At 34.2% G+C, this 25,434-nt stretch overlaps 1 protein-coding gene across 5 annotated transcripts in view; it reads right to left on the bottom strand.

Annotated features, from left to right (window-relative positions):
• LRRK2 (leucine rich repeat kinase 2) overlaps positions 1-25,434 on the bottom strand; it is a 142,144-nt gene that overhangs the window by 69,568 nt on the left and 47,142 nt on the right. For all 5 annotated transcript variants that reach the window (XM_027592219.2, XM_027592218.2, XM_027592217.2 and 2 more), the window contains 8 exons: positions 20,694-20,952; positions 17,059-17,247; positions 9,236-9,354; positions 8,760-8,829; positions 8,036-8,253; positions 5,482-5,732; positions 5,055-5,203; positions 1,816-1,909 (listed from right to left, as the gene is read on the bottom strand). In XM_027592219.2, coding sequence (XP_027448020.1) covers positions 1,816-1,909; positions 5,055-5,203; positions 5,482-5,732; positions 8,036-8,253; positions 8,760-8,829; positions 9,236-9,354; positions 17,059-17,247; positions 20,694-20,952 — 1,349 coding nt within the window. The remainder of the gene's footprint in view (positions 1-1,815; positions 1,910-5,054; positions 5,204-5,481; positions 5,733-8,035; positions 8,254-8,759; positions 8,830-9,235; positions 9,355-17,058; positions 17,248-20,693; positions 20,953-25,434) is intronic.

The raw sequence follows: 25,434 nt of genomic DNA on the forward strand, positions 1-25,434 counted from the left end.
CTTTCATTTCCCTCATTACTGGGAGGATTCTTCAGAGGCTGTGTCTTAGAGCTAATTAATAATGTGCATGGGCATAACCTTTTACCAGCTTGTCTCAGTGTGATAAATATCTCAACACTGAATGTGATGTCTTGCATACAGTAGGCTCTCAATGCAAATTAGTTGCTTTCAGGAATATACTACCCAAAGTTTGCAGGAAACAACAGAAAAACACATGTCATAAGCGTATGTGTGTAGATAGAATAAAGACAATCAGTGATTGTGATATATTTGACTATGTAAAGGTTGTCTGGACTTTTACAGTTATATGTTGACCCCTTTCATCCAGCATTTTTGAACCAGAATGAATTAATTCTAACTAAGCTCACACAGTTGTACAGTCTGCTAGACCAAGGTTCAGGTCTGCATAACATTTTTGCTCTCATTTTAAAATGACACTGGATTTTGCCCTATGTATCTCATAAAGATGCATAAAAATAAGAAAATTAATTGGACTGTATTAGAGACAAGATGTGTATATCTAACAAACAATACAACTTAGATAAAGCCAAGAATCAACAGATTGTTCAAAAGAAGTCTCTGTTAGCCTCAATGGGGACTTAAGCTGGCGAACTACATATTCCTTTGTGAAACAAAAGAATACAGTTGAAGAAATACATACAAAATGCTAGAAATGTATGCCTGAAGATGTTGTCTAAAAGTATAGAGTAATTAAGAACTAAATAATATTTTTAGTTACCTGGGAAGAAAACTTCTTTATGGCATGTCTCCCTAATCAATTTTTATAAACATTTGACTTTCAAACACATTTTCAGGAACACATTATGTTTAAAACATAGGACCACCTGTATTCTAGAGGTGCCTATATGCATGAGTTGAGAGTATAAAATTGAGTCACCAGTGTTTAAGAACTGTGATTTAGGCAAATTACTTCATCCCTTTAATAAAATAATGTTCTCATTATAAAGTGGAGATAATAATAGTTTTATTAGGAAGATTAAAGACAATGATCCACCATTGAGCGGATAAAACAGTGTCTGATGCATTCTAAAGCTAGACTGAAATTAACTATTATATGTCTGTCTGACATCTTTTATGGCTAGAATATAACTAAGCATTATTTGCCTATATATGCATATATTTGCACAGACACACTTGTGGATTTGGTTTATAATGTATAGCCCAATTAGAACAGTATTTAAGATGACACATTTGAAATTTAATTAATGCCTAAATTTATAGTTAACAGGAAGCTTTCACATTTAATGAAATTAACCAGAAATATCCCCAAATACCTGGAGCTATATAAATTGTCCTAATCTCCACCAAAAATGTCACTCAAACATATAATTTCAAAGTTAGTAATATCCTAGGAGCATATCAACCTCTGAGAGCAAGTAAAATTTAAAAGTTAAAGTGATATGGTGAGCACCATGAATTGTGTAAGACTGACGAATCACAGACCTGTACCCCTGAAACAAATAATACCTTATATGTTAATAAAAAAATTGAATAAAAAAAAGTTAAAGTGATAGCTACTGTAATCTCAATTGTTTGTAATAGTGCAACAGTTAATTAACCTTAAATTGTTTCAACACAATAGTACCCTATATTAATATAAAAGTTAAAAAGGCCAAGTAACAACTTGGGTCTTTTGCCTAAATTCTAACATTCATAGGTTTAAGAACATTAAACTGAGTAGCTTTAGAAATCAATTACAAATTATGAATCAATTAATATGCCTAAGTCAAAACTGTGTTTCTAAAGGTTTTGTTCCAGCTCATGCAGTTTTTAAAATTAAAATAATAAACTTACTGTGGAAGATTTAAAATTGCTTCTGGAACACATGTAAAGCTGTTTTGAGATAATTTTAGGCTTGTCAGGGAAGAAGGCAAAAAAGGCATAGCAGCTAAAAGAAAACAAAAGTGAGATAAGGGACATTTTAATCATTTTAACTAGATTTCCCTTAGATTTGACAATAAGAACAGCTATCAATGACCTGTCACTTAATTTAATTTCTATTCACATGCTGACAATAAAAAATTCTACTTTTAAAATAAGGTAACTCCCTTACTCCTTTTACTAAACACCAAAACAATGCAGCATACTTATAAGCATATTTTCATCTGAAAGCTAAACAACTGTCCAAACATAAATTCATCTGTCCAACACCTATACAAAGTAAAAATTATTAGAATATTCATTCCAAATTATGTGTGATATTATCATTATGTGTACATACATTATGGATTAATTCATATTACTCATAAGTATAACAAAACACTTTGAATACTAATATACAATATAATGTAAAGATAAAAATTCTTTATAGTACCACCTAGTAAAGAGTGTTCTATGGGATAATAATGGATGTTGCTTAATAAAAGCATTCTTTGATCTTAAGAGATTGGGGAAATATTAAATAAAATGAAGTGACATATCTCAGAGTTCTCAATATTCTCATATACTTTATGAACTTCCAAGAAGGAAATACAGTATAAAGTACCTCCAGGCAATAAAATTCTGTGGAACACAGTTTTGGAAACTGAACAAATCATTCAGCCTGTTTTTCATCCGTAAAATAGTGCAGCTAGACCAGATGAACTCTGCGATTCTTTATAGAGATCTAAAAATCTATTGTTCTATGAAAGTGGCTTGAGAAATTATTTCTTAGCATTTTCAAGGTTAAAAATATGAGTTATGCTTTCTCTAGAAAATCTTCAAGGGTCAAAGTGTCCCAAGACGCTGCTAGAAGCTGTTTTCCTGAGAGGCAGAAAGGAACATGCTATTATTTTTCGCCTATATCTGAAAAGTATTTGTGGCAAAATAAATGATTCTCCACTTAAAAATTAAGAGGTTTAGATGCTATATGGAAAAGACTCATGAATTCAAAGAACCAAAACTGCATTTCACATGGGATTATTTTAATGGTTTAGTGGTCCCACTCAGATATCACTTCCCTAAAGCATCTTTCCAAATATAAGACCACTTCTAAAACTATTACAGTTGTGTAGTGCAAAGCAAATGGATTTTTGAACTTAGCTGTATTCATGCTTTCACAACAACCAATTAATTAATTCTATGCCCCTGAACACATCACACAAAAATCTCTCTTCCTTTTCCTCAGTCAAGCAGAGATCATACCTGTCCTACCCTACAGGATTTTTGTGAGATTCAGCTGAGATGACATTAACCAAGCCTCAGGGTCCTAGGGATGCTCCTCTTTCCAGATCTAACTTAAATGTCACAGATACAGAGACACTTCTCTGCCTCCGCAGTCTGGATGAGATCCCCCGACGTACCCTTGCAGCATCCTCAACTTGTCCTCATGGTATTTAGCTTAGTTACTGAATGCCTATCTTCTGAACCTAACTACTTATTCTTTAAGGCCAGAGACTGGATTTGCTTTGCTCACTAGGAGGGAATCACTATATCCCCGTTTTCAGGCACATGGTCAATATTCAAGAGGCCTAGAGGAAAGGAGAAAGGAGGAAAATATCGTGCAAATTGGCATAGCTTTTATCATTACTAGCTTCTGAAAGTTCTGGCAAAAGAAAATATTTTAGAATAAGTCAAATTTTATTCTGCTTTTAAGCAGTATTAAAAATTATTTTACAGGAATGCCTGGGTGGCTCAGTCAGTTAAGCATCTGTGTTTGGCTTGGGTCATGATCCCGGAGTCCTGGGATGAAGCCCCACATTGGGCTCCCTGCTCAGCGGGGATTCTGCTTTTTCCTCTGCCTGCCGTTCCCCCTGCTTGTGTGCACTCTCTCTCTCTCTAACAAATAAATGGATAAAATCTTTTAAAAAAATATTTTACAGAGTCAATATAAAATAGTCATATGGGTGGCAAGGCGCATGTGGCCTCCTTTATCTTAAGGAAGATAAAATATGGGGAGTTCCCATTTATTTCCATAAAAGTATCTTGTCCCTTAATATTAGAATGTTCAGGTAGACTACAGATAAACATAATTCCCTGTTATCTCACATGCTAAGAGGACATGGAATATTTCCCAGCTTTTAATAAAAGTGATGATCATATTATGTATTACTATAATATTCTGCACAGAGCAAGTGTTCAATGAAAAACATCAACCATACTAATTTGAAAACTGTTAACTGGTTAATTTTATTTCCAAAATAAATAATAATAGTAACTATACTTATAATCCAAAAAATTGAGCAGACTTCAGTAGGAAACTCAGTATTCCTGCTTCAACCAGCTCATGCAGCCATATGCATTTTAGTTTCACAGACTACAACGAACCATAGTATGATTATTTGGAGTCCAAAGAACTGTCATTTTAGACTATGAGCAGGCTATTATAATTTTTTAGTTTGAAAATTTTTTCAGTATTAAAAATTTTAATTTTTTAGTATTTAAAAAATAAACTATTTTTAGAGTACCTTTAGGTGTACAGAAAAATTAAGCAGAAAGTACAGAGAGTTCCTATAAACCCTTTCTCTCCTCACCACCATTCCTCCCACACAAACATTTTTATCCTTATTATTAATAACCTACATAAACTTGGTGTATTCGCTATAATTGATGAGCCAATATTGATATATTATTATTATTAACTAAAATTCATCATTTACAATAGAGCTCACTCTGTGCTGTACGTTCTCTGGGTTTTGACAAATGTATAATGACAGGTATCCACATTACAGTATCATTCAGAATAGTTTCACTGTCCTAAAAATCCCACTCACCTCCCCATTCCTCTCTCCCTGCCTCCAAACTCCTGACAATCACTGACTGTTTTACTGTCCCCACAGTTTTGTCTATTCCAAAATGTCATATAGTTGGAACCATATAGTATGTAGCCTTTTCAGATTGGCTTCTTTCACTTAGCAATACACATTTAAACTTCCTTCATGACTTCATGGCTTGATAACTCATTTTTTTAAATCACTGACCTTTATCTTTGAAACTCCTCCATTAAATTTAAATTGAAATGCCACCTTTATATCCCCACCTAACATGTCCATGTATGACTCATCCTATAATACTCAAAAGGACTGGTTAGGAGGAGACTCATACAGAACACTTACCAAGATAATTCATTCTGGCACTGAAACTCTCCACTTTAGGACATGCCTCAAGGAAGTCTTCTGATAGGGATGTAATGTGGTTTTTACTAAGGTTTAAAATCTTCAGTTCCTTCAGGCTTAAGGGGGAACATATTTCTGGTATTTTATTTCTAGTCATAAGAAACAAAATGAGGATTAAATTTCATAAATTCATATGCTTTGAAGGAAAAAACAATTTGCCTTCAAAGAAGAGCATCAAAGCAGATTTATTAATTTTAAAATTAATTGTGAAAATTGACAGAAGCTATAATATGAATTCCCTCAATCTTTTATCATATTACTGTTTAAAACCCATTACTACAGAAATAATGTCAACATATTTTATCAATCTTACAAAACTTCAATGTAAGGCAATCCTTTTGTATTTAATTATGAACTCCTTTCTTACCCTTCTAAAATGAGCTGTTCCAATTTCTCTACCACATCGCCAAGGTTCTCAGGAAAAGAAGACAGCTGATTATATGACAAGTTAAACTGTTTCAAGGTTGGGCACTTCACTGCAGGATCCAAAACTACTGAAGGGCTGATGTCGTTTCGAGAGACATCGAGGTTGGCAATACAATTCATTTTCAACAAGTAAGAGGGAAATGATGTAAATTTATTACTGTGCAAATCCAAATGTGTCAAACACTTCAGGGTCTGGAAAGACAGTATTTTAAAATTCTCCAACCATCCGAAAACCATCTGAAAAACTTAAAATTAGCTAATATTTCTGCCTTCCATACCTCTGGTAATTAGAACCATTAAGAATTTTCCAAGAAAACACAATCCACAAGAGAACTTCAGTATAATGATTGGTCCAACCATCCCTGCTATTAAATGGGTAAAAACCAGGAAAATATAACAGTTAAAGTGTCAAAAGCAATTCACAAAAATAAGGTTAAGAGTTTAATTCAGTTTTTTGGTAAATTATTCCTGCCAAGAGTGAGATGGAAACAAAATAAGCCTCAATAACTATTTGAATTATTTAATGAATAAACAGTACAAAATAATCCTGGGAATACATTTTTTAAATACCAGCTTTTAGAAATTGTTATACATTTTAATATAAATAATATTTAACCATAAAAGTAGTCATTGTATATATGTTTCATTTTAGAACCTCTTCTTTGTCATGAAACTTTTTGTTTCAAATTTCTAATCTCCACTTTTAAGCAATTTCTAATTTTACCATGATGATAGGAAACCTTCCATTTATATGTCAGTTTTTTAAATCTTCGGTATGGATTATTGTCAAAGCCTAAAATATCAAAACAACCTCTTCTCTATGCTCTTCTTTATATATCAATATATTTATCCTCACAGAAATTCTAGAGTTTGACGTGATTATAAAGCTTATTAGTGGATTTGCCCCAGAAGTTGTTTCAAAATATCTGCCACTGTTTCAGATCCTACCTGATTATTCAGAAGGAAATATTTTTCAAATTATTTATTCCCAAGTTTTAATGGAGAAATTTTCTGGTAGAGATAGCTACTAGCAGTAATTTAAAAAGTGCCATCTAGTGGTGCCAATTTAAAATTTCCTTAAGAGAAGGTTCTGAGCTGGTTTGGTCTTTGAATACCCTAATGTATCTCACCCTGTCATCTTACCGAATTCTCTTTGTTTTAGCTAGGTTAAATTCTAGTTTTCTTTTATTTACTGTTTAATAAATATTTATTGAAGGTCTACCAAGTGTCAGTCATTAATTCCATCATAAATTAATTCAATAATCATCTATTGAGCCTCTTCTGTATTTCAGACCTTACTTGGCACTAAGAATAGACATGAACAAGCCTGAAACAGCTCCTGTTCTCAAGAAGTTAACATTTAGTAAAGACAATATACCTTAGATCAAAATTTATAAGCATTGGGAACATGAAAGCCTTGGAAACATTAATCAGGCTGGTAGCCAACCTGGTCTGGAGGCAAGAAGAGGATAAGGAAAGAAGAGGTAAGGAAATGACATTTAAACTGAGACCCTTGTGACTTGGAGGATTTAGTCAGGCAAAGAGAGGAGGAGAAGGCGAGAGAGAACGCATTTTAGACACTGGGGTTACAAGATCATCACACTTCTTCTCTCTCTCTCTCTCCAAATACACAAACTTTAAGGGAAAGATACCACTTAAATGTACTTAAAAACATGCAATATTGCTTTAAAAAGTCTCAAAAGTATTGTAAATTTTATAGGTGAGAAAAAAGAAAAAATGCATTTGCAATAAACTAGTTTTTTATAAAGTATGATCCTTCATCAAACTTTGCAGCTCAGTCTAAGAATTTAGTTTAATAATTTAAATATTTGTATTAAAATGTTTTTAATTTGTCAGGATATCTTCTTTGACTTCTGATCCATCGTACATTGAAATGATGAACAAAGTCAATATTCTGAGGACTACTCTATCAGCAGATCGTTTTATACTTTAATTTTTGAAAATAGGAACTTTTGAGTATAAAAAATCAACTTTTAAGTTGCATATAATTTTAAAACTCAATAAATGCCTCATGGATAGTTTAGTTGAGCCTCTGTATTTTGCAGATGAGGAAATGAAGGCTTACAGCCGCCAGAGGAACACATACTTCTTCTTAAACAGTTGGGGGCTGCGCCAGAGCCAGCGCCACCAAACCAGATCTAATTCTAGTCTACCTCTTTAAACAGTTAAGTTGTCTCCCTAGAATTCAATAATTGAAGGCATGATTAACATGCAGCCTCGATACATCCTACCATGCATGTACCACGTATCATCAGGACAGAACCTAGAATTCCTTTTTACCAGATCACCATTCCTCAAAGATGGTGAACACCATATACACTAAGATACCAGTGTGAAAACCCCAAGAAAGGAGGAACTACTGTCCAATGATGCAGAAGTAGATCCTTCTTTTTAAAGATTTAACCATGCAAGTTAGATAGAAATGCAAAAGCTCTTCAAATATCCTGAGAGTTAAAAGGATAAATTAAATTTACTTCACACAGTTGTTGTGGAAAGGTCGTGAGTGCATTCTGGTGAAGCTCCAGCTTTTCAAGATGCTCCAAATGACCACTGATACAGCACCTCTGGCTTAGGGCATCAATATCTCTTAGTTCATTTGCTGAAAGGTCTAACGATGTAATATATTCTCTCTCAGAAGCCAGGGAAGAAATGCTGTCTGAATGCCTCATATGGGATTGAAGTTTTGATGACCCTTTTATCAAAAACAAACACACAATGGAAATATAAGCAAGTAATCTAAGTTCACTTGGTAAATATTTACTGATCACCTACTAGTGTCAGGCTCCCTTCAAGGCACTGGAGATTCAGTAGGAAACCAAACTACAGAGCTTACATTCCAGTGGCAGAGATGGACAATAAATAATAAATATTTAATCAAGTGGTAGAAGTAATACAAAAAAACAATAGACCTGGAGAAGGGGATGAAGAATGGCATTGGTGATGGTATTATTTACATTTCAGAAAAGTAGTAGAAAGGATAAAAGAGTCAGTCTTTCATAACATCATAAAAGGTAAAATTTTAAATCTATAATTGTATTTCATTTTTCGATAATGTGTGCTATTATTAGGTACATATAATTTGAAGGTTATGTAAGATGAAATTAACACCCAGAAAATTTGAAGAGGAAATTGTTATTAACAAAGTACTGTATTCTGCTCAAAATATCTATTTATTTATGATTACTTTCAAATACTTACTGAGTGAGTCATCTGAAGACAGTATTTTTCTTTTTCGCCTCAGTAAATCTTCATGATCGAAAATGGGTTCCTATTAAAAAAATAGACAAGTATAATAAAATCACTATCATTTTTTGGAGCAAAGAGAACATTTCCTATTCCTTAAGAATCACTGTAAGATTTCTAGTTAAAATACACTGGGGACAAACACCATAAGACAGAGACGTAGCCTGGGCTCCATATATATGAAGCTCTAAAAAGGAAAAAAAAAAGATAAAATCATTTTGAAGTATACTTAGTACACATATGGCCCAAACATGCTCAAAAAAATGTATATTTAGAATGGCTTATACGTAAAAATATATACATATTCTATATATAAAGTGTTCATATACTAGGGAATTTCTCCACTAGTAGCGCCTAGCTTTGGCACATAATTTCAGTTATCAAGAGAATATCAGTAACAAAACACACAACATAATCACAATTTCACTTACCAATGAGTTGGAATGCCTTTGCAAATTTGGTGAGCAACGCTGCAAGGCACGATCTCGGTAAAATTCTCCTACGCTAATTGAATTGGATTTTCTTTTCACGAGAAATGAGCCTTCACTTCCTATTGTTAAACGATAAAATAAAGGCAAGTAAATGTTGACTCAATCATAAGATGCTGGTCTCATAGTAAAATCATAAAAGGTTAAACACATATTCATTGATGGAAATTGCTCAATTCCCATTGTAACATCTTTAAAATAGAAATAATAAGCTATGTTGGCTTTTCACTTTCAAAATTCAGCTACATTTTTCTTCACAAATATTTTCTGAATGGCCATCCTAGACTAGTACTGAATAAGTGCTGAATAAAGATAAGCAGGAAAAAAATCATGCCTCATGAGCTCATAGTACAGTAGGAAAAAGCCAAGTAAAAAAATAGTTACATGTCATAAAAATACATGTGTGTTCAGGAAATAAAGTTTATACACAAATCTGGGGCACCTGGGTGGCTCAGTCAGTTAAGCATCTGCCTTCGGCTACGGTCATGATCCTGGGGTCCTGGAATGGAGCCCCGTATCAAGCCCCATGGCAGGCTCCCTGTTCAGCAGGGAGTTTGCCTCTCCCTCTCCCTTTGTCCCTCCCCTCATTCATGCTCACTCACTCTCGATCAAGTACATAAAATCTTTTAAAAAAGAAAGTTTATACACAAATCTGATCAATGTCATTCTTTTCTGTTTCTTTGATTTGCTCTTAGAAAATTTTTGTTTAAATATTGGAATCACACTAAATTATTTCACATTCAGCAATCTTAAGAATCTCTCTAAATTTCATATTATGTGGTTTCATTTATGGAATGACATTAAAATGAAACAATGAGTTTAGCTGGGATTATCCTCTTGAGAGAGAAAAGAACTACTTTTAAAATTATGGATTTAAAGAAAATAGGAATCAATAAATAAATTATATTATTAAGGATAAAAAATTTGGAGACATTACTGCAAAATTATGAGATTATAAATTCTACCATTCACTATCTTACAAGCATAAAGAATTAATTTTAAGTGTCAAAACAAATTATAAAATCTACATATCCAAAAATCAACTTTATAATATTCTATATAAATCTTAAAATTGATACAAATACTTCCTACTTGATTCACTAATAAAATTTAATTTATCCTATAATTTTAATTAATTTATGCTTAAGCATCTTAATAAAATAGACTTCACAGTTTAATTACATTTTTACATCTTATAACTATTACATTTTCATAATTATCCTACTTTATGTTTGTGTATGTTGTGTTAGCATATTGTTGATAGAAGCAACAAAAGCATTTTATAATTATTTTTATGTCAGTATTTCTAATGTTTTTCTTTATTTAAAAATACTTAAAGGGTTACCAGGGTGGCACAGTTGGTGTAGTGTCTGAGTCTTGGTTTCGGCTCAGGTTGTAATCTCAGGGTTGTGAGATCAAGCCCCATGTTGGGCTCCACACTAAGCTTGGAGTCTGCTGGAGATTCTCTCTCCCTGGCTTTCTGCTCCTCCCACTCATGCTCTCTTTCTCTCTCTCCCTGTTTCTCTCAAATAAGTAAATAAATCCATAGAACAAAATACTTAAAGAGAATTCTTCTTTCAGGCATGATGGAGTAACAAACACCAAACCTAACCTCTCCCCACAAACAACTAGAAACTTGGATGAACTATTTTAAACAACTGGTTTCAAACATTGGGCAACAGACAGTTCAGGATGGTGTAGTCCCTGAAAGAAGAGGAACAAATTATGTAAGCCTTATGATCACCCTGGCTTCCTGCCTGAAGACAACCTAAGGCTCATAGGCACAGGGAGGAAGAATTTAAACAAATCCCAACGGCTTTCTTGAGACGAAGAGATGGAGATCAACATTCATGGAGACTAATTTAGCTGAGAGTTCTGGGGCAAAGTCATGAAAAAAGAGCTCGAGTAATTTGCAAAAGGGTTTCCAACAGATTTGTACTCTAAGAAATGTAAAAAGGAGTTCTTTAAGAGGAAAGAAATGATACTACCTGGATGAATATAAAGGGATTAAGTCACACAAAAAAATTATAATCCTTTCTGTTTGTGCACCTAGTAACAGAGCTCCACAATACACAAAGCATAAACAGATAAAAGGAGAATTAACAAATCCATGACTACAATTTCAACATTTCTTTGTCAAATACAACAGGCAGAGAGAAAAATTAGTAAAGATATAGAAGACCTAAAATACTACCAATCTGACCTAATTGACCCAACAACTGCTGAATACATATTCTTTTTTTAATTTTATTTTATTATGTTATGTTATCACATCATTAGTTTTTGATGTAGTGATCCATGATTCATTGTTTGCATATAACACCCAGTGCTCCATTCAGTACGTGCCCTCTTTAATACCCATCACCAGGCTAACCCATCCCCCACCCCCTCCCCTCTAGAACCCTCAGTTTGTTTCTCAGAGTCCATAGTCTCTCATGGTTCATCTCCCCCTCCGATTTCCCCTCTTCATTTTTCCCTTCCTACTATCTTCTTTTTTTTCTTTTTTTGCTTTAAATTTTTTATTGTTATGTTAATCACCATATATTACATCATTAGTTTTTGATGTAATGTTCCATGATTCATTGTTTGTGCATAACACCCAGTGCTCCACGCAGAACGTGCCCTCTTTAATACCCATCACCAGGCTAACCCATCCCCCCACCCCCCTCCCCTCTAGAACCCTCAGTTTGTTTTTCAGAGTCCATCGTCTCTCATGGTTCGTCTCCCCCTCCGATTCCCCCCCTTCATTCTTCCCCTCCTGCTATCTTCTTCTTCTTCTTTTTTTTCTTAACATATATTGCATTATTTGTTTCAGAGGTACAGATCTGTGATTCATCAGTCTTACACAATTCACAGTGCTCACCAGGTGGCTGGGTGATAGACATTGGGGAGGGTATGTGCTATGGTGAGCGCTCTGAATATATATTCCTTTAAGTTAATCAAAGAACATTCACCAACATAGACCATACAGCAATCCACAAAGCAAGTTTTAAAGCAAGTTTAAATTTAAGAGACTAAAAATCATTAGAGTAGGTTCTCTGAGCTCAACAAAGTTAAATTTGAAATCAACCAGAAAAGTTGTTTGGAAAAATTTCCAAATTGAAAACAAAATAACACTCTTCTAAATAACCCATGAGTCAAAAAAAAAAAAAAAATCACAAAGGAAATTAGAAAATTTTCAAAACTGAATGTAAACAGAACATATAAAACTCGTGGGATACAGCTAAAGGGGTGCCCAAAAGAATTTGTATTGGTCTTAAACATTTATACTATAAAATAAAAAAGGTCTAAAAATCAGTATTCTAAGATTTTACATTAAGAATCTATAAAAAGAAGAGCCAAATAAAATCAAACTAAGTAAAATAAAGGAAATAAAGATTAATGCAAAAATCAGTGAAAAAGAAAAGGGACAAACAAGAGAGAAAAATCAATGAAACAAAAATCTGATTCTTTGAAAAGATCAATAAAATTAATAAACTTAAGCTAAAGAAGAAAAAAAGGAAAGACACAATGGATTACCAGTGTCAAGAATTTAAGCATTTTTAGGGCTAGCAGAAATTGTGCTCTGTTGATGGGGGCGTTGTGCGATTGTAAAAGTGTACTGCAACTGTCTTTTAACCTGGGAGCCCCCGTGTCATTCAAATATGTATCTCTGAAGTTGTGCAAAGTGTCAGATTATAGTATCTGTGGGCTGTATTTTCCAGGCAGGTCTTAAATTTTGTATTTTTTGGAAAATTTTATTTAATTTCTTGGAGATCATTGTGAAAGGATCAAGATCAAGAAATCCAGGATAGCCATTTCTTTAATATCCATTTAAAATCTGTTCATTTTGTCAGAGGGGGAGACGAACCATGAGAGATGATGGACTCTGAAAAACAAACTGGGTTCTAGAGGGGAGGGGGGTAGGGGGATGGGTTAGCCTGGTGATGGGTATTGAGGAGGGCACGTTCTGCATGGAGCACTGGGTGTTATGAACAAACAATGAATCATGGAACACTGCACCAAAAACTAATGATGTAATATATGGTGATTAACATAACAATAAAAAATTAAAAAAAAAATCTGTTCATTTCTTGTTGGTGGAACCATTAACTTGTCACCAAGCAGGACTCTATGTAAAACAAAATATAAAACGACTTGTGGCCAATATGTGTTTAATCCTGGTAAAAGATAAAGCTTCTAATGCTGGTTTTCATTCAACACATTAACCAGCTGTAAAACACAGACCTTCACAGACTTCACAATGTTTCCCTCATTCCTCACACCAAGGCTTTCTTTCACATTCCCTTCCCTACAGGCTTCCAAGCCAACGTCAACCCCCGGCTGCACTGGGCCCTGCCATTGCAAACAGCAGGCAAGGAATTTCAAGATTCATATACAGATAGACAATAAAGTCATGTAATTTGAAAAGCATGCTTGAGTATGAAAGAGCTCTCAAGTTGTTTATAAAGCTAATATAATTTAAAAATATACAAATGTTCTTCAAAAAAAGAATTAAAAGATCAGGTATCTGTAGATCTTACAAAGCTTGACAGGATAGTAAGAATTATTATGAATAACATTAAACAAATGTGGCAACTTATGTGAAATCAACAAATTCCTTGAAAGTTGCAAATTGCAAAAACTGATGCAAGAAGTAATAGAAAATCAAAATAACCACGGAGCTATTAGAGTTACTAAATTTATGACTAAAAATAGCCCCCCAAATAAATTTCCAAATCTACAGGGCTTTACTGGTGAAGTCTATCAAACATTTCAGAAGAAAATAATACCTCTCTTACACAAACGTTTTCAGAAAGTAGTGAAGTTGGGAACACCTCCCAACTCATTTAAAGAGGCTAGCATTATTCTCATAATTACAAGGAAACATAAAACTACAGGCAATACCCCTCACAGATGCAAAATGTTTAACAAAATTTTAGAAAATCAAATCCAGTAATACATAAAAGGGATAATACACCACAACCAAGAGAGATTTACCCCACAAATGCAAGTTTGGTTTAACATTAGAAAGTCAATGTAATTAACCATATTAACAAAATAAAGGGGGGAAATATGCCCATTTCAACAGATGCAGAAAGGCATTTTCCAACACCCATTAGTAATAAAAAGGCTCAGCAAACAATTACTAGAAAAGAACTTCCTCAACCCACTGAAGTAGGTTATCTATAAAAAAAATGATAGGTAATATCATACTTAATGATGAGGGACTGAATGCTCTCCCTCTAAGTTTGGAAAACAGGGAACAATGCCTACTCTTACCACTTCTATTCAACATAGTACTAGAAGTCCTAGCCAGTGCAATACGATAAGGGGAAAAAAAGACATACAGATTAGAAAGGAAGACATAAATCTGTCTTTATTTGCAATTGGCATTATTGTGAACATAGAAAACTCTATGGAGTCAACAAGAAGCTGTTAGAACCACGAGTTTAGCAAGTCCACAAAATACAACATTAATATACAAAGAAATCAATTGTATTTCTCTATACCCTCAATGAACTATTGGAAATTGGAATTCAAATACAATACTATTTACAATAGTAACAAAAAACATAAAATACAAAAAATTGGTGAGAGAACTTTGAATGATAAATAAATGGAAACATACAACATTTATATGTCAGAAGACTCATATTATTAAGATATCAATTCCCCCAGATTTATTTATAGATTTAATCTAAAAAATTATTTATATTTTAATTTTATACTATATAATATTAATAATATATAATTACTATAGTAATTCTAATTAAATGTATGTGTTTAATTCTAATAAAAATCCCAGCATAAAATTAATTTGTTGACTCAAAATATATATGGAAATGCAAAAAATCTGAAAAAAAAAAAAGAACGGTGAGAGCAATTTTGGAAAAAACAAACAAACTATACACCAGAGGACTTACACTATCTGATTTCAAGAGCTGCTATTAAGCTAAAGTAATCAAGGTAGTATGATATCAGCATAAGGATGAAGACATTAATTAATTGTCCAGAATAAAGAATGCAGAGATAGGACTATACACATATGGTCAATTAAATTGGACAAACATGCCACTAGTTCAATGGAGAAATATAGTATTTTTCGACAAATGATGTTAAAAAAACTGGATATCCATACAGAAAAAAAAAATAATAACAATCCTTCACTGACACCATACATAAAAATTACTTAAAATGGATTATAGATCTAAATGTAAAAGCTAAGGTTTTAACACTTCTCTGGAGGAAACATGGGAAAAATATTCACAAACTTGGGATAGGAAAATATTTCTTAAATGGAATAGAAAAAATGCAAACCATAAAGGAAAAACTTAAAAAGGAAAAAACTTAAAAACTGCACTTTATCTAAACTTAAAACTTCTGCTCTTTAAAAATTAACATTAATAAAATGAAAGGACAAACTATGATGGGGAGAAAATATTTGCAATTCATGTATCTGTCAGAGGACTTCTACCTAAAATATACAAAACACTCTGAGGATATAAAGAACTCTTATAATACAATAATAAAACAACAACCCAATTAAAAGTCAACAAAAGATTTGAACAGACACTTCACAAAGAAAATATATGTATGGCCAATAAAAACACGAAAATATTCTCAATATCTATAGTCATCAGGGAAAGAAAATTAAGCCCAAATGAGCTAGGACTACTTCCCTAGAAGAGCTAAAATTAAAGTGGCTGACAATATCAAGCATTATAGTGTGACAAGGATGTATAACAACGAGAATGTTTATATTGCCGGAGGGAGTATAACAGGGTTCAACTACTATGGAAAACAGCCAGACATAGAAGAGAACATACTGTATCATCTTATTTGTATAAAATTTAAAATACTAATTTAATCTATAGTGACAGAAAGCAGATCAGTGCTTGCCAGGGACCAAGGATCAGGGGATTTGTGAAAAGGTATAAAGGAAATTTTTTAGATGATAGAAATGTTGCATAATTTAATAGTGGTGATGATTACATGGATGTCTAAATTTTTCAACACCCATGAAAACACATACTTAAAATGGGTGCATTTCATTTTATATTAATTATATCTAAATAAAGTTGGTTTTAAAAAATATTTGGGCCAGAGATTTAGGGATTTAGGAAGAACCCTTACTGTTTGCTCTTTCAAATACCTTTATCTGTTACCCAAAGTTTTCAGTCATACTATGTTATTAAAAAAGCACCTCACCCCATTTTTACCAAACTGCATTGTATTAAATATGTAAGTTCTATTACTTTCATTATATATATTGTCATGTCAGTTTTTAAAGTTATTTCAAGGGTGTTATTAAAATATTAATATTATTTTAATCCTTCTAAAGGTAAAAATAGTTTTTCATTAAGCATTTCCTATTTGGGAAGCACTCTCCCAGACACTTTACATACATTTTCTCTAATTCTTATAAATAATCCTGGAAGGTTGGCAACACTGTCTTTAAAAAGGGTTAGGGGTTTACACAAGCCGCAAAAGGATCTTGTTAATGATGGAACATGGAATCCAATCGGGAGTCAGAGTGTTTTCACTACATTAGTCACCATTCACTGATTATAGTCAGTATTATAACACTTAGGAAATGCAGAGATACATTTTCTTGACAGTCATCACCTTAACTGGAATTAGTGAGCATTAACTACTTCTAAGAATGAACAAATTCTTCCTCAAGTTTTCCCAAATAAATCAGGATTTTGTCTCAGTTTCTATTGTTCAATGCCAGTGTGTAAATATTTTAAAACATAAAGGGAATATTTCTTTATAATAAATACCTTCACTATCCAGGTCATCACTTTGACCAAACACACTGTCCACATAGGAGTCTGGAATGAAGGTCCATTCATCAAATTTATCAAGTATTCCTTCAGGAAAATTCCCATTGCTGCCTGAGGCTGCCCCTTCTTCCACAGTACTTTTCATCTGATATCTGAGCACTGTTCTTGCTAGGGTGGATCCTATATCTACAATAAAAAGATACACAAGCAACTTAGAAATCAAGAAACATAAACATAGATCATACCAAAGTTCCTTATGTATCCTCATACTTCTACAGAATTTTTTACTTATTTCTTTTAAAAAAAAATTATTTATTTATTTATTTATTTATTTATTTATTTATTTATTTATTTGAGAGATAGAGAGAGCAAGCATGGGGAGGGAGGGGCAGAGGGAGAAAAATCTCAAGCAGACTTCCCACTGAGTGTGGAGCCTGACACAGGGCTCGAGCCCACGACCCTGAGATCATGACCTGAGCTAAAATCAAGAGTTGGACGCTTAACAGACTGAGCCACCCAAGCACGCATATACTTATTTCTCACTTTATAACCATGATATTGCATAAGAAGCAGGCAGTGAATTTAAATTTTTTAGAAATCATAAAAATTTACTCAAAGCTTTGGTGTAGGTGACAAAACTGAATATTTATGAAACTAACAGGAAAGAGCCTGGGCTTTGAAACCAGACAGACCTGTGCTCAAATAACAGTAATAACACTTGCAAGTTACATAGACTCCCTGAGGGTCAGTATCTTCACTTGGGAAGTGAAGATGACAATGTAGGGTTATGAAAAAGATTAAAGGAAATGATGCAGGGGCGCCTGGGTGGCTCAGTCCGTTAAGCATGTCTGCCTTTGGCTCAGGTCATGATCCCAGGGTCCTGGGATCGAGCCCCACATCGGCTCCTTGCTCAGCGGGGAGCCTGCTTCTCCCTCTCCTCCCTGCTCTTGCTCTCTCTCACTATCCCTGCCTCTGTCTCAAATAAATAAATAAAATCTTTAAAAAATATATAAAATAAAAAAAATAAAATAAATTAAAAAATAAAGGAACTGATTCACGTAAAATGTTTAGCACAATACTTAGAACATAGAAAATGCTCAATAAATTATATTATTGTTTATAAACTATTTGCTAAGTGATTCATCCTACTGGGAAATTTGGTGGAATTTGAAAGTTAATATCCTTCTATTTTATTATATTTTATATTATGTTCTATTATGAAGAAATAAGTTTGCAAATTCCTCATTATGCTACATATAGCTTGGCAATTTCTTCAAATACATGTGTATGTGAGTCAGTCAAGTAGTATCTGAAAAATGTTTTAAAGCTATGAATCCAAAATGTTTTAAAGCTATGAATCCAAAATGTTTACTCAGATGAGCTGCCAATATAATTATGGCCATGCTCTCCAATGAATCAAATGACATTATTGTATTTTTTTAATTAGGTGAGACTTATCAAAGGTAAAAAAAAATCATGCAGAACAAAGGGAATACAGTGGATGGTAAATCTCCCTTCATCCCTCTGCAGGGGGCCTACAATCTGTCTCCATCAGAACTCAGAGATTCAAGTAAGCAGGTTGTTGGCAGGAGACTGCTTGAAGTGATGGAAAATGGGATCTAATCATATTTCATTAGTTTCCAAGGTCCCCAGAGGCAACCAGGGGACAAATTTCTGGAGTTTTTCGTTCTGACATAGTCTTTTCATATTCAAACATTTATGACTACCATATCTCGACTGTTTTTGCAAACATCAGTATACTAAAAATGTCGTTCTTTGCTTTTTTATTCATTTTTTTAACTTAATAATGCACTCTACATCTGAACATTTGGATTTGCTAGATGTTTTTCCCCCAGTGATTACAAAGCAGTCTATTGAATGAATGTACCATGATTGATTCAAATAGTTTCTTTTGAAGAATACTTGGGATTTCCCCCCATAATTTCTTGCTATTATAAACAATATATTAATGTGCATCCTTGTACATGACTTCTTGTGTACATTAAGAATGCCTTTATCATGGATTTCTATCAGTATATAGCTGGGCAAAAAAGTATGGATGTGCATTTAAAATATTAATGGATATTACCAGATTGACCTCAAAAGAGGATAATTTAAATTCATATGAATAATGTGTGAAATGCCTATTTCCACATATGCTTATCAACATAATTTATTACCAAATTTTTATTTTTGCCAATATTATAAATATTTAATGAGCACCTAATATGTGCAAAGTACTAGCGTAGATGTTAAAGTTACAACAATGGAAAAAAATTGACATTGACTTTGAGATACATGTAATGTATCAAAAGGTAGATAATGAGAAGAAAAAATACAATTATATAATGTGATAAGTGCTGGTACAGGTAAGAAACAAGTATCTACAGAGCATGTAGGAGGATCTTCCACCCAAACTTCGCATGAGCAGGAATGTTTTCTTATAAAAAGTGAGATGGAGCTGAAGCAAAAAGAATGAAGAGACAGACAAGTGAGAGAGAAGGTAAGTGAATCAGGTAGCTAGAGTAACACTGGGAATAGCCTGGAAATAAGAGTATAAGACGCCTTTAAGAAACTTAGGGAAATTCGGCCTGACTGAATCTTTTAGGGCCCACCAAAATGTTGGAGACCTGGAATTTGTAGAGGCACCAATAGGCATAGATGAATACTCCAGCAGCATTCAGCTACCCTAGAGTGAAGGGAAAGAAAGAAGCACACTGTTGGAGTGAACAGGAATAGGGTTTCCCAGGTCAATGCGTCAGAAAAATGACAGTAAAGCAAACATGTTATTAACTAGAGAGTTCTTAAGGTGAAGAGTCGTGGAATATGATCACTGTGGGGAAGGAAGTGGGCATAGGAGTAAGTCATCAGAGGGAAAGCAGGGAGCTCACGTTGAAAATATAAAGAAAATACGTCCTTAATTCAAATATTAAGAGACTTAAAACTAAACATGTTAAATGAAAATGCAAAGTATATATGTGTATGTTTCTGCATATACATTTTAATGCATATATATATGTAAGCATATAAAAAGTCTAGTAAGAAAATCTACATTGGTTACCTATGAGGGATAAAATAGTTACTATTATTTTCTTCCTCAGTTTTTGTGTTTTCCTATTCTTAAAATGATCATGGATTACTTTTATAATAAAAAATAAAATATATTTGGGACACCTGGGTGGCTTAGTCGTTTAAGTGTCTGCCTTCACTTCAGGTCATGATCCCAGGGTCCGGGGATCGAGGCCCACACCAGGCTCCCTGCTCGGTGGGGAGTCTGCCTCTCCCTCTCCATTTGCCTCTCCCCCAACTCATGCTCTCTTTCTCTCTCAAATAAATAAATAAAATCTTTAAAAAAAAATAATAAAATAAAATATATTTTTTTAAAAAGCAACTGCTCAGAAAAATTCCACTGTTTGGCTCTATCTTTATAAAATGCGTATTTGCTAGGTCATTAAGAATTAAATATAATATCACTCTCAAGCATTTCATGACCAAAAAAACCCAATATCCAAACTTTCACAATATTTTTGGCTTTAGTTGTACCAAACTGAAATAAACCTAATGAAAAGATTAGTGACAAAAAAATATTAATAAAAACAAGACTTGGACAAAATCTTCCTGCTAATACTTACTTGTTTCTTTTCTTAAATTAGATGTCTTATCCGGAAATAAAGGACCAAGCCATGAAGGTTCAATTTTTCCTATACAGAATCCTCCAAGGCAAATGCTATTATTGGCCACATCCAGGGCAAGCCTCCTTAAGAGTAAGCTGATGATCTGGCTGTCACCTTTTCCAATGCTTATCGTCAATGCTTTCCGGACATCTTGTTCACGGGAACCACCATTCAGTAACAGTTCCACCAATTTGGGACTACTGGCTTTCTCACATACCTAGTAAACAAAAAAGGAAGGTGAACATATTAAAAGCCCATTTCTTCCTTTTGGTAGACTGTAAATTGAATTTGGTGTGATTTTTTTTTTTTTTTTAAGATTTTAGAGAGAGACACAGAGAGAGAGGGAACACAAGCAGGGGGAGTGGGAGAGGGAGAAGCAGACTTCCCGCGGAGCAGGGAGCCCAATGCGGGGCTCGATCCCAGGACCCTGGGATCATGACCTGAGCCGAAGGCAGACGCTTAACGACTGAGCCACCCAGGCGCCCCAGTGTGATTTTTCTCTACACCCTTAAATTTAGATAGAAACAAAATAAGGCAAAACTCATCCTTGAAATAGATTAGGAAAATAAAAGATTCGTGTCACCAATATCAGCGTAGCATTAGCCCAATAATCTGCCACGTGAGAGTCAGTGACCATGAGAAAGGGAACATGATAAGGAGAAAAAGTTCATAACACATGAAGTCAGAAGACACAAGGCTCTACCAATTATACATATTGCTTATACCTTCTGGGCTTCTGTTTACTCCTTGAAGCTGGAAAAACTAGCACCATACACAGTAAAGGCTACTGCCCTGCCTTCCCTCATGACAGAGAATAATTAAATGAGAATATGAACATGACAAAACTTGTTAATGCCATAGGCAAAGGACAGTCATCTCTGATCTCTGGTTTCCAGGACAAGAATCTGAATTGCCACAAAGAAATTTCTTGTCTCTAAGTTTTCTACCTTCCCCTGAATACCATTTTCAGAGCACATGCTCCAGGTAGGTCAGCATGCTTGGTGCTATAAAACCTACAGTGACTGTAGTAAGCAGAGAGAAGACAGCAACCTGTAGCCTACTGGCCTGTGCAGGAAAAGCTTCTGAAAGGTGAAGGAATATGATGCTCTATCAACTAGAAGATCAAAGTAATAGGTAATAGACATATTACATGTCAGGTACTGTACTAAAGTCTGTATACACTTGATCTCTAATTCTTATTAAAAATCCTAGCCATAAAAACTATTATCCCCATTTTATAGATGAATATTTAGAAAAGATAAATGATTTGTCCAAACCCTTAGAGGTAGTCAACAAGAGACTTGGATTTGAAGTCAAATCTTCTCACTCCAAAGCCTGTGCTCCTTTCCCCAGCCAAAATTAAGGATTAAAAAAAGAAAAGAAAAGAAAAGAAAAGAAAAAATAAAGGAAAAGAAAAGAAAGGAAAAGGAAAGGAAAGGAAAGGAAAAGAAAGGAAAAGAAAAAAAAGAAAAGAAGCCCCTAAGATCCAAGGTACCAGATCAGGGGAAGGACACTGGGGGAAATTCCTGAATTCTCTAGAATTTAAGTATGTTCAAAGGAGTTGAGGGGAGCATTCTGTGTTTCGATGACCAACCTAACGCCCACCAGTCTCCAGGTTACCCACCTTCAACCCATTCTCCTCAGAGCCACCACAGTACCCTTCTACTTTAGATGTGATCAAGTCACTGTTCTGTTTAAAAATCTTCTAAACCCCTCTGCTCCAAGACATTTCCCAAACACAACATGCAATTTTTTAAATCTCATTATTTTCATTTATACTATTTCTAGTGCCCTAAATGACTAACTCTGCTCTTCATCTAGCAAAAAGATGTTCATTCTTGAAGGAACAGCTTTATAATCTCTTGCACAGTAAGTCCTTGCTACCAAGCTCCCAACACACATTCTTCCTCCTTCAGGCCCCCATCACTTTTGTTTAACATAGCACTTAGCACACTAAACCAAACATGCCTATCTGTTTTAAAACTAGAATGAAAGGCTTGGATGCTATTATAATTCAATTTGTACCTCTGTAGCCTAGTATAATACCTAGGAAATATATAGGGGCACCTGGGTGGCTCAGTCAGTTAGGCATTTGCCTTCCGCTCAGGTCATGATCCCAGGGTCCTGGGATCGAGCCCCACATCGGGCTCCCTGCTCGGTGGGGAGCCTGCTTCTCCCTCTGCCTGCTGCTCCCCCTGCTCATGCTCTCTCTCTCTCTCTCTCTGACAAATAAATAAATAAAATCTTTAAAAAAAAATACCTGGAAAATATATTTGATTTAACTAATAAATTACTAAAATCCTCTTTAAGAGTCCACAAGAAATTTAAAACGAGGGATGGGATGAAAAAAAGAGGGATTGAGGGAGGAGGGAGGGGCAGAGGGGCCAGAAAACTCAATCACAAATGCCTTCTCTGTAGCCCAGCAAAATTTACATCTTACTGCCTACCTTATATTAAGAGGATTTATGTTTTATCCTCTCTCCTCTCCCAATACACACCTAGAAATAAACCATCCTGAAATAGGAAACCCCTTGTATATTCTTGACTACTTATCTAGCACTGTGCTGTCCACCTAGAAGTTGCTCAAGCATTTTTATAGTGTATTCTTCTTGAGGGCCCAAAAGATCCAAGCTGACTTTAGGTATACAGTGCCATGAAGACAGAGATAGATAAGAAAGTATATCAGGGGCGCCTGGGTGGCTCAGTCGTTAAGCGTCTGCCTTCCGCTCAGGTCACGATCCCGGGGTCCTGGGATCGAGCCCTACATCGGGCTCCCTGATCGAGGGAAGCCTGCTTCTCCCTCTCCCACTTCCCCTGCTTGTGTTCCTGCTTTTGCTGTCTCTGTCAAATAAATAAATAAATAATCTTTTAAAAAAAAGTATATCAGACACAAAAAAGTATGAATGTAATTTCAACTCCATGAGAAGAAAAAATACTGCTCAGAACTACAGTTTCACATTTAAATAATAATGGAGATCATTCAGAATATAATCAAAGATTATCAAAAGTATAATTTACGATCCTTTGCAATCTTCTCTCTCATCTTCAAATTTATAAATAATGCAGCCTACAATTAAAGCCAAATATTTCACACTAGCCTTTGAGAATGAACAACTCCCCCTCCTTCCCTTACTGCCACCATCCCTAGCATGCATCTGTGGTGTAGACAAGAGAGTAAAGCAGGCACTTGGGAGGCAGATTTTCCATTATCTACAAGGAGAGTGTCCTTAGGCAAGTTACTTAACCTTTTTGTGCCTCAATTCCTTACCTGTAAAATGGAAATAATACTAGAACCCATTCCTAAGGTTGTTGTAAGAGTTAAATTGTATAAAGGACTCAGAGCAGTGCCCAGGGGGTAATGAACACCACAACAGTGTTTATTATTACTTTTATTCAGACTTCATCCTAGTGGCTCTTCCCACCATGATTTGATGATTTTCATCTTTGGATCTCTCTTTATGCATTTTCATGCCCAGGATCAACCTTCTATATTCTTCTATTGGAATCATGTATATTGCATCATTAAATTCTCTTCAGAAAGCCTAACAAGATTATCTATCTTTGCTCTGAATAGACCTTAATTATACAGCATTGGTATACAAATAGTATTGACTACCTTATTTTGCACTAGTATAAAATAATGTATGTTCAATCTATCCACAAAATTTAATCAATATTTATCATTTTTTGGATGCAAATACTCTCTGGCAACTTAGATAAATTCTTTAAATTTAATGTACCCATAGATGTAAAGATCTGATTTTGTTTAAAAAGATATAAATAAGTGCATCAAGTCCAAAGAATGTGTGAAGAAGAATAAAATAAAAAGCTGGTAGAGAAAGATTTGGATAAATTGAGAGAAGAGTCAGAAGCATTTCCGGTGGGAATGTAAAATTATTGCACTCAAGTGCTTTTAGGTGTTATTTCCCTAACAAAAAATGTGAAGGCGAAGTTTCTTTTCAGTTCTTTGCCATATCCCAGTAACATTAAGCAATGATCTGCAGATCACACAAAAGAGACACAATAAAAGTGTATTACATTATTGAGGGAAATAATTTAATTATCTTTAATAATAGAGAAGCAACTATTTTTAAGGTGGAATTTGCAAATGAAATTTGACTAAATTTAAGTAATATGGTTATTTATTTGGTCTTAATGTACAAATTAATTATGCATGAAAATAACTTACAGGTTCAGTTTCTTTTTATGTAGAGTGCTAATGAGTACTAACTTAGTTTACAGTTGACGAATTGAATCCATAGGCAAGTGGAAAATTAAATAAAGTAAGACTTTAAAGTAAATTATTGGAAAATATAGTATCCTGTTGGTTATTTAATAATGTCTATTAAATCACTACATAATTCCTTTGTTAGAAATATTACTATATTTCTAGAAAATACACATGGTGCTACCTGAATGCTATTATAAACTCTAAAATTTATACAACGGCAAACTTGAAAAAACACATAATGCACTTCAATAAATACTGACTAAATGCATACTGTATGTAAAGCCATGAGTTAGCTATTCTAGATGATACACAGATGAACATTGTACATTTCTACTTTCATATAACTCACAAAATATAAAAAGGTGTACATAAATTGTCATGGACTTACAGAAGTAAATATGTTGTATGGAGGTCACGGGGGCAGGGAGAGCTTTATTGGGGAAGGAGAATTTGGGTTAGATTTTGAAG

Source organism: Zalophus californianus, chromosome 9 (assembly GCF_009762305.2).
Source record: "Zalophus californianus isolate mZalCal1 chromosome 9, mZalCal1.pri.v2, whole genome shotgun sequence".
NCBI classification, from domain to species: Eukaryota; Metazoa; Chordata; class Mammalia; order Carnivora; family Otariidae; genus Zalophus; species Zalophus californianus.